Raw genomic sequence first — 19,933 nt, 5'->3', positions numbered from 1 at the left:
CGGGGCGGCCCGGGCCGCAGCGGGAGCATCTCCCGGCCGGGGTGACGTCATCCGCGGTCCCCGCCGTCGGGCCGCCGCCCGCCCGGCTCCCGAGCTCCCCGCTCCCGGGCAGGCCTGGCGCAGCTGCACCGCCCGCCGTCCCCAGGCTCCGGCGGGTCCCTGGGGGGGAAGCGATTGACACAGCTGCCTGCGCCGCGCCCCCGGGGCCTCTCCCGCAGCACCTGCGTCTGTCCGCGGGGGGCCGGGCGCTGAAAGGGGGCTGCGAGCCGCCTCCCGGGCCGCCGCCGCCGCCGCCGCCGCCCGCGCCTCCCGCCGCCCGCTCCCGCGCCCCGCGCGCGCGCGCGCGCGCGCGGCGGCCTCGCGAACGCGGACTACAACTCCCGTCGGGCCCCGCGGCCGGGCCAATGGCGGGCGCCGGCGCATGCGGGGAGCGGCGCCTGCGCGGCGGGTTGAGTAAGCGGCCGCGTGATTGGCTGCGCGGCGCGCCGGCCGCGCGGGGCCTGTGGGAAGCGGAGTGACGGAGCGAGCGGCTGTTGGAGGAAGGAGGTGGGGGCCGGGAGCGCAAATGGCGTTGAGATGGTCCAGGGCCGCGTTCAAACTCCAGCGCTGACCACCCCCCGGCGGAAGCGGCGGCGCGGGAGGCGGCGGCGGCCTCGCGGGGGCCCGTAGCCGGCGCGGCGGCGGCCAGGGAGGCCTAGGCCCGGCGCGGCCGGCGGCGCTCGAGGCGGGGAGGGAAGTTGCGGGGCCGCCGCTCCCCCCCCGCCGGGCTTCCTATTTACCCCGAGCCGCGGCGCGGGCTCCGACGGCGGCCGAGCGGCGCGCGGGCCGGGCTGCTCTGCCGCGCGGGGCCGCGGGGAGCGGGAGAGGCGGCGGCGGCCCGAGGCCCGAGCACCCGCCCGGCGCCGGGGTAAGTGGGGGGGCGCGGCGGGGCGGGCGGGGGCGGCCGTCGCTCGGGTGCCCGCGTTCCGAGTTGCTTCCGGGCCGGCGCTGCCCGCGGGGCCCGGCGGCGGGGGCTTCCGGGGCGCCGGGGGCCGCATCCAGGTCCCGGCGGGGCGCGGCGGGGGGGCGCGGGGGGCGGGGAGGAAAGTTGCGGCCCGGGGCGCCGGCCCCTCCGCGGCAGCCCGGAGCCCGCGGGGGCCGCTGCGGACGCTGCCCTGCGCGGCGGGCGGGCCTCGGCTCCCCCCCCCCCCCCCCGCCCTGCGGCCGCCGCCGCCGCACTTGCCTGCACCTCGGACCCGGCCTGGGTCGGAAGCAAGGGCCCAGCGACCTGGGAAGACTTGGCCGCGAGTCCTGCGCCCCTCCCCGGGGCGGCGGAGCCCTGGGCGCCGTGCTCGGGTGCGGGCTCGGGTGCGGGCTGCCCCCCCCCCCCCCCGGGCTTGCACGCGCGCGGTCCGCCGGGCTCCCGCACATGCCATCAGCGCCGTCCCCGGAAAGACGGGGAGCCCTGGAGGGGGACCCGGGAGGATGGGGTGTTATGTAACGGGCGCCCGTGGCTCACGCTCAGCTCGGCGGCCGCCGGGTGCTAACCGAGCGTCGCCCCTGCACACCCTGCCCGTGCCCGCCCCCCCGCCTTTCCAATCCGGGGCACCGCAGGCGCTGCTCTGTCCGCCTCCGAGCATCCAGGGCGCGCACAGGACGTGGAGTCTTAGGGGGACGGACGCGCGGTTGCTGCCACCTTCCACCGCGCCCCGCGCAGCGACCTCCCGTATGCCCAGGGCTGGTTTGCAGGCTCTGAACTCGCGGCAGGGCCGGTCCCGTGGCTCCTGGACACCCCCCCCCCCCCCGCCCCCCTCCCGGGGCCCGAAGGAGCTTCAGTCTAGGTTTTTGGTCTGGCCTCTAGTCGACGTTTTTAGGCGATGACTGCTGTGTGAGCGTCTGCGAAAGGTTCCGGCTCCGGTGGTGTGTGCGCGCCGGGGCCCCGCGTTCCCGCAGGACTGAGACGACCCGACTGCGTGGCCCCCACATGACCCCGGGTCCCCGGGCGGGTGGGGGCCGCACCCAACAGGCCATGCAGGCATCCCCCAGCCTGAGTCCGCCTCTCTCAGGAAAAGGGTTTGCCACCTGCCTGAAGGGCCTGCACCGCTGTTCTCGCTCCGCGCAGGTCTGTAGGACGACTCAACGGTCACTTTGTCAAGTTAGTTGGTCTCTCACAAAAGGAGAGGGAAAATCCTCCGCTGCACGCGTAGGAAACTCAGTTCACCAGCGACGGATGTTGTAAGAATTTAAGTTAGCAAAGGAAAAATGGGTTTACAGACCGAAATGTATTCCATGTCATTCCTAGTGCTGTATTTTAGATTTCAGAGTAGAAGAAGGTTGGCTTTTCAAGACCTACACAATGGTTTATTTTTCTCCCTAGATATTTAATATATGGATATTTAAACTTCAGAAGGTTTTAGTGTAGGAGATAGACAAGAATGGAGTGTTTAAAATGTACTGCAACTTGCTTTGAAAATGTTTTGCTCTTAATTTACTGTCCTGAAGTTTGTCATAGATGGGTTACTGTTCTGTAGACGCATCAGATGAGTACAATTTATCTTTTATAAAGCCGAGAGGGAAATAAACTTCTGCGTTTCTGTTGCTTCCTTTAATAGTCGGCAGGCCAGTGTAATTATGCTGCAGTTCACCAGCTTCAGTAACTCAGCAAGTGAGCACAGCACTAGAGGGACAAGGGAGACAGAACAAGTAGGGGTTCTTATGCACAGGGAGAGGACCAGCTGGGGAATATTTTTCAAGTCACAGTTCAGACCACATGAGACCAAGAATCAGAATCTTTACGATTGTGTTAAAAAATTTCAGGTTCTAATAAATGAAAAATAATACGTTTTTCTGGCTTTTCCCACTTTTTTTTCCTTTATATGAATAAATGCTCTAAAGTTTCAAAGACCTGATTGAGTCAGTTATTTGATGTTTCTGAGATCCTGGAAAAAAATTTACATTTCGTGCTTAAGATTTTATATTAGGAGTAATAACCCTAGTCATATTATTTTTTTAAGGTAACAGTGATATTTATGAGAATTGTGCATAGATTAATTTTAAACTTAAAAAAATTGATGTTCTGTTACTAAGTTGGTATTGGGGATAAGTTGGTTAGTCATTATACTTGCTTACTTTGTCAATAGCATATGAATGTGTACTCTTTGAGATAAGGAGATTAAGTTCTGGAAATCTATAGGATAAAAAAAATGAGTCCCTTTCTTTATATGCCCTTTCCATATTTATTCAAGCATTTTTAAATGTTTGTATCTTGCATGTTGAAAAGCCCCATGGGGAGAATCCCTGGGTTCTTATTTTTACATTCAGTGTTAACATTTGTTAAGTATCTGGTGATTATATGAATTCTTACTTTTTTTTCCCCCCCTACAGAGAATATGAAACAGGTGTCAAAATGACATCCAGATTTGGGAAAACATACAGTAGGAAAGGAGGAAATGGCAGTTCAAAATTCGATGAAGTCTTTTCCAATAAACGGACCACCCTTAGCACAAAATGGGGAGAGACCACATTTATGGCTAAATTAGGGCAGAAGAGGCCCAATTTCAAACCAGATATCCAAGAAATTCCGAAGAAACCTAAGGTGGAAGAAGAAAATACTGGAGATCCTTTTGGATTTGATAGTGATGATGAGTCTCTACCAGTTTCTTCAAAGAATTTAGCCCAGGGTAAGGGTTCCTCTTACTCAGAATCTAGTGAAGCTGCTCAGCTGGAAGAGGTCACTTCTGTACTTGAAGCTAATAGCAAAATTAGTCATGCAGTGGGCGAAGACAGTGTTGTATCTGATAAATGCTTACTTTTGGAAGAAACTTTGGTTGGGAAAGAAAAGAGCACAAACCGAATTTTAGAAGATGATGCAAGCAGAAGTAGCTGTGCTAAATTAGCGACTTCAGGTAAGTTTTGAATTTCTTTATCCTGAGCCAGAAGAGCTTTGTGTAAGCTGTTTTGGTAAATGCTTTAAATTCTAAAATACCGTGCTTCTTGGGTTCTCTTTTTGCATTTATGATTAATGGGGACTATAGACACTCTTGTAGAAGAGACCTAAGAACTTTAAAGAAACCAATTGGGGGTTGAAATTTTACTTAAGCAACTTGGATATGAATGTTTCCAGACTGTTTACTCACGGCACATTTTGGGAACAGTTTTTCCTACGTCTCTAACTCCATTTCCATTAAGAAGCATCTCTTTTTGTTGTGTTAGCGTGACACAGTATCTCGTTTCTGCTACTGTGGAGGGTTTGTATTGTTACTGATAATGGAAATAAGATGAGCGTTTACAATGAGGATTAAGTTTAGGAGTGTTAGGCTTTCCTTCAAACCTAGTTTGGAAAGATTAAGGGGGTATTGTGGAAACATTGAAGAATTGAACTTCATTGCAATTTGAGATTTATTTGGAGTCTGGTGCTGGTAGCAACTTGTATTAATAGATTTTAATCCACAAGATCAGTTGTAGTTTTGAAGTGTTAATTTGTAAATCCGGCATCTAGCATTCATTCAAAAAAAAAAAAAAAACCGGTACGTTTTGTCTGTTGTACCTCTACTCCTTTTGTAAAAGATTTGAGACTTAGAGTAAATGGTAAAAGTGCAATTAATTAAAAGACCGAAGAGCTAAGATCAGAGATAGCAGGAGAGATCGCCTGCTTGGTTTATTAGCAACAGGACAAGGATGGCACTGTAGTTGCAAACAGACCTTAGTTTTTGACTTCCTGGCAAAGTTTGGTGATACAAAAAGTTATGTAGATCTCCTATTTTGAAAGGAAGGAAGAACGAAACTTTCCTAGTACTGAATTCTCAAGAGGAGTTTGCTCCCCTGAGGCTTAATGTAAGTGCTTCAAACAGTATAATAAAAGATGTTGCCTTGCATAGTTTTACGAAAAATGCTGAACGTTTTTCACTCTTTTTCTCACCCTTGGATGAGAGGATGAGCCAGCTGTTATTGTCATTCCCTTGATCCTCCCGGTTAATTTCGATTTGGCTGTCCTTATGCTTTGTCACAGTTCTTCTGAAACATTGTTCAAAACTTAAGGTTAGAATAAACTTTTATTGAAAAAACAGATTAAAAACTGTTTCCCAGATCAGCTCCTAAAAACGTATCATAATCGTAGGACTGTTGAACCTAAATGAACTAATGCAGGTCTCTTTACTTTATAGATGAGGCTCAAAGAGGTCGAGTGACTCTCCAAGGTTGGCTAGTGGCAGAATTGGAATGAGGTTCATTTATCGATTTTTAATGTGTTAAGTGCATACTGCGTACCCTCCACTGTGATAGGCTGTGGGAGTGCCGTTGCACTTCAGTTATCCAGCGTTCCTACTGCTTGCTGTACCTTGTCCTCTGGTAGTTAATCCACAGCGCGGGGCACGTAACCTGGAGGAAGGAAGGTGAGGGTGAGAAAGTGGCGAAACTGGTCAAGGAATGCAGACCCAGCTTCCTCAAGTGCTTTTTGAGAACAGGGTATCCCTGGCAGGCAGGGGGTCACAACAGCAGGATGAACATTTGGGTAGAGGGACAATACGAATTTAGAAATTAAAAATACCTAGACAGCAGTTGCTTATACAGTTTTGCCGGTGTTACATCTGTACTGTGTCCCCACCGCCGTTTGAAGTTGTTTGGTGGGAACTGGAAACAGTTTTCTGTAGAAATGAGATATTAGATTCCCAGTCTGATATAGCTACCTTGTAGTTTTGCTGCTGATACCGTGGACTGAAGGGGAGCCCAAACTCCTGTTATAATAGTTTTGTGAGGAGAAAATGTGTGCTAGAGTACAGATAAATAGATATTTAAGAACATCTTGTCCCTCTTCCTCCTTCATGAGGTATATGTAGTGGAAAGGGCGTGGAGCAGCACTATGAATATTTTTTTGCCCTCTCTTTTCCCTTGACCACCTAGAGCTGCAGCAACCCACTTGTAGCATAAGAGGGAACTTTGAAGGAATGCTTTTAGTTCTCATGGTAGTCTTATTCTAAGTTCTTAAAAACCATTTATATGGGCAGCCCTGGGTGGCTCAGCGGTTTAGCGCCGCCTTCGGCCCAGGGCGTGATCTGGGGACCTGAGATTGAGTCCCACGTCGGGTTCCCTGCATGGAGCCTGCTTCTCCCTCTGCCTGCCTGTCTGTGTCTGTCTCTAAAAACAAACAAACAAACAAAACAAAACAAAAAACACACATTTATAGATTTGTGTGTTTATGAGTTGGTTATAGTTTTGGAAATACTTCTGTATGTTATGGCTTTCCTTTTTTTTGCCCCTACTCTCTAACATCTGGGCAGTTCCCTGTATCTAGACTCTTCTTGAATATGACTGTCAGCTTGTCATTGCCTTTACTCTCATTCAGAAAGCCTTCTGGTTTTAGTTGAAGTTTAGAAACCCAAATTTAAATTTCTGATAAAGGCGGTTTTCATAAATCTAAAGTGGTTCCTAACCTTTTTTGAGTTAAAGATCCTTTGAGAGTGATAAAATTTTGGACTTAGAAAAAAAAAACGCTTGTATGTGTGATGTTTCAAATCCTTTGCAGGTCATTTTTGCACACTTTATTCAAGAGCCTTTGAGAAATTTTGTGTTAACATTTGTTCAAAGTGCACAAGCTAAATTCTGTAATATCCTTTCAGTGGAATGTTCCTGCTCATTCAGATCATTTTCACTGTAGAATTATATCACATCAGTGAGAAGGGCTTATCCAAATTCAAATTTGCTGTATTATTTCTCCTGGCATTAAGTTTAAAGTGCATCTCTTTCTCTGTAGGGGAATATGTGGTTAATTTTTAACTACTATTAAGATTTTTTCATATATTATGTATTATGTTTTATACCTGGTAGTACTTTTATTTTATTTTTTTAAGATCAAGCCCAATCCTGGGACTCAATTCCACGACCCCAGAATCAAGAGTCAGATAGATGCTCAACCATCTGAGCCACCCGGGTGCCCATCAACTCACTTGATTCTTAAAACAACCTCACAAGATAGGTGCTATTATCATCTACATTTTTATTTTATTTATTTCTTAACGATTTTATTTATTTATTCATGAGAGACACAGAGAGAGGGAAAGAGGCAGAGGCACAGGCACAGGTAGAGGGAGAAGCAGGCTCCACGCAGGGAGCCCGACGTGGGACTCTGGGACTCGATCCCAGGTCTCCAGGATCACTCCCCGGGCTGAAGGCGGCGCTAAACCACTGAGCCACTGGGGCTGCCCTAACTCTTTGATTTTTAAAAAACAGAAAACTTAGGGGCACCTAGGTGGCTCAGTCAATTAAGCATCTGCCTTTGGCTCAGGTCATGATCTCAGAGTCTTGGAATGGAGCCCTGTGTGGGACTCCCTGCTCAGTGGAGAGTCTGCTTCTCCCTCTCCCTCGGCGCCCCCTCCCCTTGTGTGTGCACATACGTACGTTCTCTCTCTCTCTGATAAATAAAGTATTAAAAAAAACTTATACCAGCTTCAACAGTTGTCAGTATATGGGAAATCTTGTTTCATTTGCTCTATACTCTTTCTACTTCCCATCCTCTACTCCCTGGATTATTTTAAAGATTTATTTATTTATTTATTTGAGAAAGAGATTTGGAAAGGGAGGGAGAGAAAATGTGTGTATAGGTAGAGGGAGAGAAGCAGGCTTCCCTCTGAAAATGGAGCCCAATACAGGGCTTGGGGCTGATCTCCTGACCTTGAGGTCAAAATTCAAGCCAAAATCAAGAGTCAGATACTCAGCCTACTAAACTACCTGGGCACTTCTCCCTGGATGATGATGATGGTGATTATTATTATTATTAGAGATTTTATTTCTTTATCTGAGAGAGCACAACACGCAACAGAGGGAAGGAGCAAGAGAGAGAAGGAGACTCACTGCTGAGCCTGATGTAGGGCTTGATCTCAGGACCCTGAGATCATGACCCAAGCCAAAGGTGGATGGTTAACTAACTGAGCTATCCAGGCACCCCTCCCTGAATTATCTTTTTTTTTTTTTTTTAAAGATTTTATTTATTTATTCATGAGACAGACAGAGAGAGAGAGAGAGGCAAGGACACAGGCAGAGACACAGGCAGAGGGAGAAGCAGGCACCATGCAGGGAGCCCGATGTGGGACTTGATCCCAGGACCCCAGGACCACGCCCTGGGCCGAAGGCATGCGCCAAGCTGCTGAGCCACCCAGGCGTCCCTGCTCCCTGAATTATCTTAATGCAGATTCAGGACTTATATTTTTATCTGCAAGTACTTTAGTTGTAATTGCTGTTGAAGTGAGTTCTCAAAACAGGTGTGCCACTTAAAACTGACTGTTAGCAGGACCTAAAGGATTGCCTTTTTAAGAGGTCTTGGAATATTCTTTAAAGTGTGGAATCCAGGGCTGTGTGCATTAGGGGCAAAAGAAGGCTTCTCTTGCCTTTTGTATGAGGCTACTTCCATTTTCCATGTTTGTGCTTTCTGCTATACGTTTTTAATCTGGACTCTAGAATAAAGTATGCAAAGACTTATATTTCTACTTGGCACACTTTCCTTGCCAGCCAGCTGGGATTCAGTCTACACATCCTGCCAAACATTGAGATAACTACTGCATAGGCTCTTAATTTGCATGACTGGTTTTGTAGCCAATACATTTTTTCCATTTGCTTAAAGCTGTACTGAGTGTTTGTATGTTAGAGGGCTGTTATTGTCAGGAATTTAAGAACTTTGATTTGGAACTGAAGATGATTTTTAGCAAGGGATGCATTGTTCTATTCCTGAAAGCTTAAAGTAGGCCAGGAACTTGTGATGTGAGATGAGATTGTCATCTGCTTATTGGATAAAGTGTAGGTGATTAATGAGGATTATTAATTCTGAAAGTATAGTATCACCAACAATTCCTAGCCTTCATTTAGGTATTGAATGCATTTGTTTAGAATATAATCAAGTCATAACTGAAATCCTTTTAAGAGAAATAGATAAGAGACCTATTACTTATTTAGCTCCTACTTTATGTCGAACCCTGTATATATCAATTGATTCTTAATCACAACTATGTAAGTCAAGCTTTATTTCCATTTTATAGAGGTAGAGCACATTTCAGTGAATAATTTGAATTACTAATAGATCTGAGAAACATCCAAAGTGTTCTTTTCATGAATGAACATAATTTTGTCATATTAAAAGACTTATATTTAAAATAACAATGTTACTGGGGCACCTGGGTGGCAGAGTTGCTTAAGCGACTCTTGATTTTGGCTTAGGCTCGGGTCATGATCTCAGAGCAAGCCTGAGTCAGACTCTATGCTCAGTGGGGAGTCTGCTGGAGATTCCCCGCCCCCCACACCTTGTGTGTGTGCTCTCTCAAATCCTCTTAAAGTTGTTTCTTTTTTTTTTTTTTTTTTTTTTAGATTTTATTTATTTGACAGAGTGAGTGAGCAAGAGAGCGCAAGCAGAGGCAGAGGCAGAGAAACAGACTCCCCTCTGAGCAGGGCCTGGTGCGGGGCTTAATCCCAGGACCTGATCATGACCTGAGCTGAAGGCAGATGCTTAAGCGACTGAGCCATCCAGGCGCCTCGATAAAGAAATCTTTAAAAAAATATCAGTGTCACTGTATAATCAGTTTTATCTTGATGTTGGAAATGACTGATGGGAATGGATTCCCTCTTGCCGTTATTTAAATAGTTTTCTTTTTAATAAGAATTGTGTCCTAAGTAATTATAACAGTGAATAAAACTGACCTTATTTTTATAAGTAATAAGTTTTTTTTAAATTTTTTGTGCTGTGTACAAATGGAAATTCAATATGCAAATTCTGAAAGACTGTAATTTTAAGTTTCGTTTGTTTTAAAGTAGAATTTTTTTTAAAAAACTATTTATTTAGGGATGCCTGGGTGTGGTTCAGCGGTTGAGCGTCTGCCTTCTTTTTTTTTAAAGATTTTATTTATTTATTCATAGAGACAGAGAGAGAGGCAGAGACACAGGCAGAGGGAGAACCAGGCTCCCTGCGGGGAGCCCGATGTGGGACTCGATCCCGGGACTCCAGGAACATGCTCTGAGCAGAAGGCAGACGCTTGGGTAGCCCCAGTGGCGCAGCGGTTTGGCGCCGCCTGCAGCCCAGGGCGTGATCCTGGAGACCCTGGATCGAGTGGGGCCTGCCTTCTGCTCGGGGCATGTTCCTGGAGTCCCGGGATCGAGTCCCACATCGGGCTCCCCGCAGGGAGCCTGGTTCTCCCTCTGCCTGTGTCTCTGCCTCTCTCTCTGTGTCTCTCATGACTAAATAAATAAAATATTTTTAAGAAAAACAGATTTATTTTTTTTTCTAGTAATTTCTGTACCCAACATGGGGCTTGAACTCATAACCCCAAGATCAAGAGTTGCATGCTCTTCCACCTTAGCCAGTTAGGTGCCCCAGAACTTTAATTTCTTGTAAAATGTTTTTTAGTAAAAAAGAGAGTTAGTTTCAAGGTCTAAGTAATAACAAAAGTGCAGTTGGCTACTAAAATTTCTTTTGGATCCAGGTTGAATATCAGCCAGGAGAGGGTAGGTAGTACATAGAAACTATAAGCATAGTCTTTGCCCTTTAGGAATGGAGCTGTTGATTTCTCCTGGTAATAATAAATAACCTTTTTTTTTTTTTTAAATAACTGTTTTTAAAACAGTAACAGTACAATTGTATAATACTTGATACTTTTTAGAGATTTTCCATATGCCATATTTTTAAAATTTAAAGCCAGCCGATACATCCATTGTTTTGGTCCAATATCTGACTCCAGGAAGCGGTCTACAACTTTTCCAGATCCCTGATGGAGAGGAGAATGAATTTGTTCATAAGAGGACCTAGGGGATGCCTTCTTTCCAACCATTCAGCAGTTATTTTAATGCCTCTGTATGCTGAGTGCTCATGTATGTCAGTGAACAAGATCTTGTCTGATTCACATTTTTTTTTTAAAGATTATACTTATTTACTCATGAGAGAGACACACACACACAAAGGCAGAGACACAGGCAGAGGGAGAAGCAGGCTCCATGCAGGGAGCCTGATGTGGGACTCTATCCCGGGTCCCCAAGACCACGCCCCATACTGAAGGTGGCGCTAAACCGCTGAGCTACTCGGGCTGCCCATTATTCACATTTTAGGAGGCAAGACAGTGATTGAATAGAGAATAAGAAGTATATGGAAAATCATGGGAAAATACAGGTTCTGAGGTCCCTGGCTGGCACGGTTGGAAGAGCCATGTGACTCTTGATTTTGGGGTTGTGAGTTGAAGCCCCATGTTGGGTGTAGAAATTACTTAACTAAATAAACTTTTTAAAAAAGAAAATAGGGTCCTATGATAGTGTATAGTGGGCTGTTTGCCTGGTCTGAGTGAGGGGTAAGGGCAAGGCTAACATTTAACTTGGGACCTTCTGCTGTACTGAGCAGGGATGAAAGTGGCAGAGCTTAGTGGCATAGGTAGTGAGGAAAAAGGATACATTAAGAATGATTCTTGGGTATTTAATGTGAGCACCTGAGCAAATGGGTAGTATTACTCATTGAAATAAAGGGATATTTTGTGGGCAGCTTCATCAGTTCAGGTTTGGGCACATTGGATTTGAGGTGTTTGTGAGGGGTAGGATATACTAGTATGGAACTTAGATAAGAAACCTTGGTTGGAGATAATACTTTTGAGATTCAGCATGTAAGTGTTATTTGAGGGGTGCCTGGCTGGCTTAGTCAGTTGAGTGTCCAACTCTTGATCTTAGCTCAGGTCTTGATTTCAGGGTCATGAGTTCAAGCCCCGTGTTGGGCTCCGTGCTGGGTGTGGAGCCTACCTAAAATAAATGAATGAATGAGCGAGTGAATGAATGAATGAATAAGTAAATGCTATTTGAAATTACAGGATTAGATGAAGTCATTAAGGAGAATGTTAGAGGAAAAAGCACTGAGCTATGAAGAACTTGCATTACTTAATTGACAGAAGAGGAAGAAAAACTAGATGAGGAAATTGAATAAGAGCAGCTAGAGCACTAAGTAGGAACATTGAGCCAGTGCTGTGTTATAGAAGCCAGCAGAAAGGAGCTCATGAAGGATCAACTGAACTGTAATGCTATTGCAAAGTTCATCAGAATGAGGATTGCAGGGATCCCTGGGTGGCGCAGCGGTTTGGCGCCTGCCTTTGGCCCAGGGCGCGATCCTGGGGACCCGGGATCGAATCCCACGTCAGGCTCCCGGTGCATGGAGCCTGCTTCTCCCTCTGCCTGTGTCTCTGCCTCATTCTATCTCTCTCTCTCCTTGACTATCACAAATAAAAAAAAAAAAAATGAGGATTGCAAAGCTGGTATTGGAGTGTGCAGCTTGGGTTGGAACAGTCTAAATAGTACATAGTGAGGATGGGAGGGTGACAAGTATACACAACTCTTTAAAGATGTTTGAAGGAGAGGAGAGGTTCTGAAAAGTTACGAGATGATGAGTTTTGGAAGGTTTAATTGCATGGGAGAGCTTCGGAGCATAGGCTTCAAATCACAGAGGGAAAGTGGTCTTGGGAGAAGGGATGCCACATTTTCTGGACAGAGGAAAGATGGATGAGAATGTGAGCTTACTGAGAGGTGGAAGATAAGGTGGTTTATGGAGGAAAGCATTATTTCCCCCCATGAAGTGATAGAAGAGGTTATCTTGGAAAGGGAGAAAGAAGGGTAAGGAAATGCAAGGGCTGGAATGAAGGAACAAGAGATTCAAACTGATGCAGAAAATGTTAGGAAGGAGCCATGTAGAGAGATTTTCTGAACATTAATGAGACCTTAGTGAAGTTTTATCGTAAAAACTCATGGTTATTTACTTCATTGTGTGAGTGGCCTCCCCTCCCCTTAGTAGGCCCTGTTAGCCAGAACCTGCACAGAATATAGAATAATTGGATAGTAAAATTGGATTATCTTGGATTGTCATTTTTGTCTGACAAGATGTAGAGTGAACAGATAGAAAAGAAAGAATTTAGGGTATTGTCTAGAGAATGATTGAAATGATGGACTATGGAATTTAAAATGTTTAGGAACTGGACAAGGCTGGTGGATAGGAAAAAGAAGGGTCAGTATATTGAGTCTTATTAAATAGGTTAAGAGTGGGGGCACAAATTGGATATTTGGTAGGTTGTGATTGAGAAATGGGTTATCTCATTTTAATATTTAAGAGGTGAAGCCTTCTAGGACATGACAGGTTTCTGCATCAAACAGATTTGGTGTCTGAGCTGGAATGTAGAAGACTATGGATGAGAGAAGGTTAAAGAACCGTGAGGTCAGGGGATTGGGATTTGGTGGAATTCAGCATGATGGGAAGACTGGCATGAAGGGTAGATTGTAAGTCCTGTGTAAAAACCCTTAAATGAAGAATAAGGTTGTTAAGAGACAGGTATGGGGAAGATTAGAAGGTAACTAGCTAAGTGGCACAAACCTCAAAAGAATGGGCTTTTATAAGAGGATGGAATAATAATAGTTTTATAAACAGGCTCTGGAGAGCCAGCATACCAGTGACCCCAAAGCATCCTTCTCTCAGATACTAAAAGGCGCTGCAGGAGAATAGGCGCGTGTAGTCAGGGTCCAGCTAGGGCATGGAAGTGGTAGAGGGAATGAATCCCCAGGTATATGTGAGTGTCTTGATCACTGAAGCCTGTGTGTTTGGATTTAAGGGTTTGGGTGGTGGTGGCGGCACTCAGTTGTTGGATTATGAGGTTGGAAAGAAGTACAGATACATTTTGAGTATTAGAGTTCAGGAGAAGGTAGATGGCAAGATGTATTTACATTTTGGATCATGACCCAGAGGAACAGATGAGAAGCATGGTGGCTTTATTTATTTATTTTTAATTTTTTTTAAGATTTTATTTATTCATGAGACACACACACACACAGAGAGAGAGAGAGAGAGAGAGAGAGGGGCAGACACATAGGCAGAGGGAGAAGCAGGCTCTCCATGGGGAACGCAATCCTTGATCCCAGGACCCCAGATCACAGCCCGAGCCTAGGGCAGACATCCAACTACTGAACCACCCAGGTGCCCTCCATGGTGGCTTTATTTTATTTTTATTTTTATTTTTTAAAAAGATATTACTTATTAATGAGAGACAGAGAGGCTGAGACATAGGCAGAGGGAGAAGCAGGCTCCGTACAAGGAGCTGGATGCAGAACTTGATCCTAGGACCCCCAGGGTCACGACCTGAGCCAAAGACAGATGCTCAACCACTGAGCCACGCAGGTGCCCTATAGCATAATGCTTTTAAAGAGTATTCCATGTAATAGTATTTAATTTCTTTTTGATTGCTGAGTAGTATTCTATTATACATGTACCATAATTCATTCATTAGTTGAAGGACATTTGGATTGTTTGCAGTTTGGGGCAATTATGAATGAAGCTGCTGTCAACATTCACATTTAGGTTTTTGTTAGACGTATGTCCTTATTTCTTTTAAGTACTTAGGTGTGGGATTGCTGGTCATGATAACATTGATCTTAAATTTATATGCTTGCAAAGGATATAATTTCCCATAAAATAATATAATTTTAAAATAAAACTAACATTTTTAACTGTTTTATTGTAAAATAAAACACAGATATAGAAAACCACAGAATATAATGTATAAAAATATGTTTAATGAATTATTTATATAACCAACACCCACATTAAGAAATAGCATTTTGGCAACTACTCTAGAATCTTTCCATCTGTCCCTTCCTTCACCCCAAGAATAACTGGTTTCCTATCTTTTATCATAATCCCCTTCTTACGTGCAAGTGCTGTAATTATTTAGTGTTCACCTTCATATATTAAAAAAATTAATAAAAGAACAAATTGTTCTTTAACAGACAGAAGATTTACAATACCCTTTTTTTTTTTTTTTAAGATTTATTTATTAATGAGAGACACAGAGAGAGGCAGAGACATAGGCGGAGTAGGCTTCCTGTGGGGAGCCCGATGTGGGACTTGATCCCAAGATCACGACCTCAGCCAAAGGCAGATGCTCAACCACTGAGCCACCCAGTTGCCTCTCCCTTTTTCTTTTTGAGTTTGTGTTTCTTTTTCCTTTTTTTTTTTTTTTTTTTTTATAATTTTTATTTATTTATGATAGTCATACAGAGAGAGAGAGAGGCAGAGACATAGGCAGAGGGAGAAGCAGGCTCCATGCACCGGGAGCCCGACGTGGGATTCGATCCCGGGTATCCAGGATCGCGCCCTGGGCCAAAGGCAGGCGCTAAACCGCTGCGCCACCCAGGGATCCCTTTCCTTTTTCTTTTTAAAGATTTTTATTTATTTATTCATGAGAGATGCAGAGGCACAGACACAGGCAGAGGGAGAAGCAGGCTCCATTCCATGCAGGGAGCCGGACGTGGGACTGGATTCCAGGTCTCCAGGACCACACCCTGGGCTGAAGGTGACACTAAACCACTGAGCCACCCGGGCTGTCCTGAATTTGTATTTCTATTCCACTTCCCTTTCAGAATTTTATCCTAATGAACATATTTATGCTTAGTCTTTTAATGATCATCCTTTTCATAATTCTTTGTGCAAAAATGTGTGTGTGTGTATATATATATATATATATTTGTTTGTTTAAGCTTAAGCTTCTACGAACTTTCTGTGATTGTAATACCCTGAGTATTTAAAAATTCTTCTAGATTATTATGAACGCAGTTATTAGTGTGTATTTGATCAAATATGAATGCTATACATTTTAAAGGCAAATTTATTGGAAATGTAGGTCTGAATGATGATGGGTGGGGCTTTTTCCAGTTCATGTGTATGACTGTCATTGCTAGGCTAAGAAAAAGCTTTGGCATCAGTCTGTTCTAGGTTTTTTTTTTTTTTTTTCTCTTTTTAAAAATATTTTATTTATTTATTCATGAGAGAGACAGAGAGGCAGAGACACAGGCAGAGGGAGAATTAGGCTCCATGCAGGGAGCCTGATTTAGAAATGAATTTCCTTAAACCTCAGTTGTGCCTATGTATGTTTTGGAAGTTTTTAGTGTAACTCTAGGGGTCTGTATATTCAATTTGAAGAGTTAATTGTCATCTGGAAGGGAGGACCACTGCTTGAGGAGTGACTGGAGTATATAGTACATTTCCAGTTTCCTGGTGGTCAAGATGGCCAGCTTGAGCAGGAGCCATGGTAGGAAATAAGCTCCTTGACTTGCTGGTGGGTTGTCACAGTTAACACAGGCTGTTGATTTGGGGATGTGGGAGGTTGAGTTGATGTGGACTGCTCTGTGATTTAGACTGTGTAGTGGGCCCAGCAGAATAGGACTTTTTTTTTTTTTTTTTAAGATTTTTGTTTATTTATTCATAGAGACAGAGAGAGAGGCAGAGACACAGGCAGAGGGAGAAGCAGGCTCCATGCAGGGAGCCCGACGCGGGACTTGGTCCCTGGTCTCCAGGATCACACCCTGGGCTGCAGGCGGTGCTAAACCGCTGTGCCACCGGGGCTGCCCAGAATAGCACTTTTGAAGTTATTTTATGTTTACTGATTTGTTTGTTTTTTACTGTTTAAATTATAAATAAATTTGGTATTTGATAGGTATGCTTTATAAAATATAAAAATGTTTTAAATTATTAAGAAAAGTTTTTTTTTTTTTTTTTAAAGTACCTTTTACCATTCAAATCTTTGAGTAAAATTGAACCACTGAAGATGTGGCATCTTTTTCCTTTGGCTTTTTGGGTGCCTCTGATAAATAGCCACATATTCTTGTTACAGTGAAAAAAATCCACTCCCTTCCACAGAAGCAAATGCTGTTGACAGTTCATTTCTTTGTCTCTCTCTCTCTCTCTCTCTCTCGCTTGATTTTATTTATTTATTCATGAGAGACAGAGAGAAGCAGAGACGTAGGCAGAGGAAGAAGCAGGCTCCATGCTGGGAGCCCAATGTGGGACTTGATCCCAGGAGCCTGGGATCATGACCTGAGCTGAAGGCAGATGCTCAACCACTGAGCCACCCAGGCGCCCCTGTTGACAATTTCTTATATAGCTTTTCACAGTCTTCAGTATGCATAGCATATAAATCTATCTATCTATATATATTTAATTTATTCACGAGAGACACACACAGAGGGGGAAGCAGGCTCCTTGCGGGGAGCCTGATATGGGACTCGATCCCTGGACCAGGATCATGCCCTGAGCTGAAGGCAGACGCTCAAACACTGAGCCCCCCAGGCGTCCCAAAAATCTATATATTCTTAAACACACAGGCACATACAAATGATAATGCGATATAGATATAGATATATGTATGAATGTATGTATGGCATATTGTGCCTTAAAAAAACACTTAAATCTTTTAAGATGCACACTTACTAGTATTTATAGATCTACTTGTTTTTTTGTAGCAGTTTCATGGTTTTCCATTGTATGAACATACCATACTTTAAAACTAGTCTGTTAGGATTATTTTGACTGTTTTTAGTTCTTTGTTGTTTTGTTTGTTTTTAGTTCATTATTTGTTGTTACAAATAATGGCTATATTGAACATCTCTCCACTTATGTTTTTGATCATGTCTCAGTATAGTGGTCAAAGATGTTTCTAGAAGTAGAATGAAAGGGCGTATACATTTAAATTTTCAGTTGATGTTGCCAAATTTCCCATTACCAGTGTGGCGGCTTTTTTTTTTTCCTCCTCTTCCTATCAAACTTTGGACTTGGCCTAACTGAAAGAATACTGTTTATTTTGCAGGGGGGCGGGGGGTGTTAAATTTTTTTCATTTTAGAATAGAAATGGTTGAAAGCTTCCTAGCTCTTTTTCCCAGTCACCCCAGTTCTCCTTGGAGTGGCCATTTTTTGTTTGTTTCAGCCTTTCTGACATACACTGTACACATACAGTCAACACAAGTAGTGACGTGTATTTAAATCCACAAATGTTAACATGCTGTTTTGTACCTTGCTCTTTCTCTTAATGTATCTTGGGTGGTCGTGACGTGGGTATAATTCTTTTTTTTTTTTAATTTTTATTTATTTATGATAGAGAGAGAGAGAGAGAGGCAGAGACACAGGCAGAGGGAGAAGCAGGCTCCATGCACCAGGATCCCGACATGGGACTCGATCCCGGGTCTCCAGGATCGCGCCCTGGGCCAAAGGCAGGCGCCAAACTGCTGCGCCACTCAGGGATCCCTGGGATAATTCTATTGTAATACATTAAAGGGTTCTTTCTGGCCTCTCTACCTTTTTTATTTAAAATACTGCTGCATGGAGGGGTGCCTGGTTGGCTCAGTTGTTTGAGCGTCCGGCTGTCCGGCTCTTGATCTCAGCTCAGCTCTTGATCTCAGGGTCATGAGTTTGGGCCCTGCTTTGGGCTTGGCACTGGGCATGGAGCCTACTTAAGAAAAAAAAGTACTGCTGCGTGGTTATGTCAGTATCTGTGTGCTCTAAATTCCTTAAATGGTTCCTCGTTGATGTGAGACTTTGGTTTGCTTTTTGTCATCTAAGTTGCCTTATTTTTCAAATACCACTCTGTGACTGTCAACCAGTAACATATCTATTATGTTTCATCTGCAAAATGAGGTACAGTTTCACATTTCCTTATCTGAAACCTTAGGGGCCAGATTTGTCTTGGAATTTAGGATTATTTTGGAATAGAGAAAGTATATATTTTACATTAATAACCCATCAAAGTCTGAGGTGGCACTCAACTCAAAGACAGTGTTTAGAAAAAGAAAATACATTCCTAAGTAGGATAAATATTCTAAATAGCTTCATTTAGGTGAGGTCAGGTTTTGCTTCAGAATGTATTATGAAAAAAATTTAGTTTTCAGAGCTTCTTGGGTGTTGGAATTGTAGATAAAGGCTTATGAACTTCTAATAGTACATACTTCACATGGTTGCTATGAGATCAAATGAATTAATATGTGGAAAGTATTTAGAAGCCATTGGGGCACATACTGAGGGCTTAGTAAGTATAAATATTGTTCAGCTTTGTTTTACTTTTTTTTCCTCAACTTTATTGAGATGTAGTTAAACTATAACATTGTGTGCTTTTTTTTTTTTTTTTTAAGAGGCCGCAGGGTAGGGGTGTGGGAGGGGAGGGCAAAAGAAGAGGGAGAGAGAATTGCAAGCCGACTCCACACCCAGCATGGAGCCACACGTTGGACTGGTCTGATCTCAGGACCATGAAATCATGACCTGGGCCAAAATCAGGAGCCCGGTTCTTAACTGACTGAGCTACCCAGGTGTCCCATGTACTTTATTAGTTTTTGATATTTTTTTAAAGATTTTATTTTTAAGTAATCTCTACATCCAATGTGGGAATTGAACTCACAACCCCAAGATCAAGAGTTGCATGCTCGTTGCTTGACTGACTGAGCCAGCCAGATGCCCTGCACTTGGACTTTTTTTTTCTTTTCTTTTTTTTTACATTTTTTTTTTAATCTATTCTCTTTTTTTTTATTTTTATTTTTTTATTTATTTATGATAGTCACAGAGAGAGAGAGAGAGAGAGAGAGAGGCAGAGACATAGGCAGAGGGAGAAGCAGGCTCCATGCACCGGGAGCCCGAAGTGGGATTCGATCCCGGGTCTCCAGGATCGCGCCCTGGGCCAAAGGCAGGCGCTAAACCGCTGCGCCACCCAGGGATCCCTTTTTTTTTACTTTTGATATTTAATTGTTAATGAAATAAAGTTTCTTTTCATAAGTTATTTATTTATATTTCTTTTTCTATAAATTGCCTCTTTATGTCTCTAGCTTTTTTTTTTTTTTTTTTACTGAGATGATGGATTTACTGATGTGTAGGATTTTTTTTTTTAATTAAAAATTTTATTTATTTTTCATGAGAGAGAGAAAGAGAGAGAGAGGCAGAGACCCATGCAGGGAGTCTGATGCGGGACTTGATCCTGGAACTCTGGGACCATGCCCTGAGCTGAAGGCAGACACTCAACCACTGAGCCACCCAGGCATCCCAGAAGTTAACTAATTTTAATGAAGTACCATTTTATCAAATATTTCTTTTATAACAAAGGAGTACACACTTTTCCCTAGGTATTCTTTTTGTTGGACAGTTCTAATTTAACTTTAA

At 44.1% G+C, this 19,933-nt stretch overlaps 1 protein-coding gene across 3 annotated transcripts in view; it reads left to right on the top strand.

Moving 5' to 3' along the window:
* The first annotated feature begins 469 nt into the window (after window positions 1-469).
* Window positions 470-19,933, top strand: part of WAPL (WAPL cohesin release factor) — an 81,838-nt gene continuing 62,374 nt past the window's right edge. For 2 of the 3 annotated variants that reach the window (XM_038534520.1, XM_038534518.1), the window contains exons 1-2: window positions 470-546; window positions 3,364-3,884. In XM_038534520.1, coding sequence (XP_038390448.1) covers window positions 3,386-3,884 — 499 coding nt within the window. In that variant the 5' untranslated portion in view covers window positions 470-546; window positions 3,364-3,385. Of the gene's footprint in view, window positions 547-850; window positions 908-3,363; window positions 3,885-19,933 lie in introns of those variants that run through there. The other variant, XM_038534519.1, reaches the window with a different exon arrangement.

Source organism: Canis lupus, chromosome 4 (assembly GCF_011100685.1).
Source record: "Canis lupus familiaris isolate Mischka breed German Shepherd chromosome 4, alternate assembly UU_Cfam_GSD_1.0, whole genome shotgun sequence".
NCBI classification, from domain to species: Eukaryota; Metazoa; Chordata; class Mammalia; order Carnivora; family Canidae; genus Canis; species Canis lupus.
The sequence above is the reverse complement of the archived record's forward strand: the minus strand, read 5'-3'. Positions and strand labels throughout refer to the sequence as shown.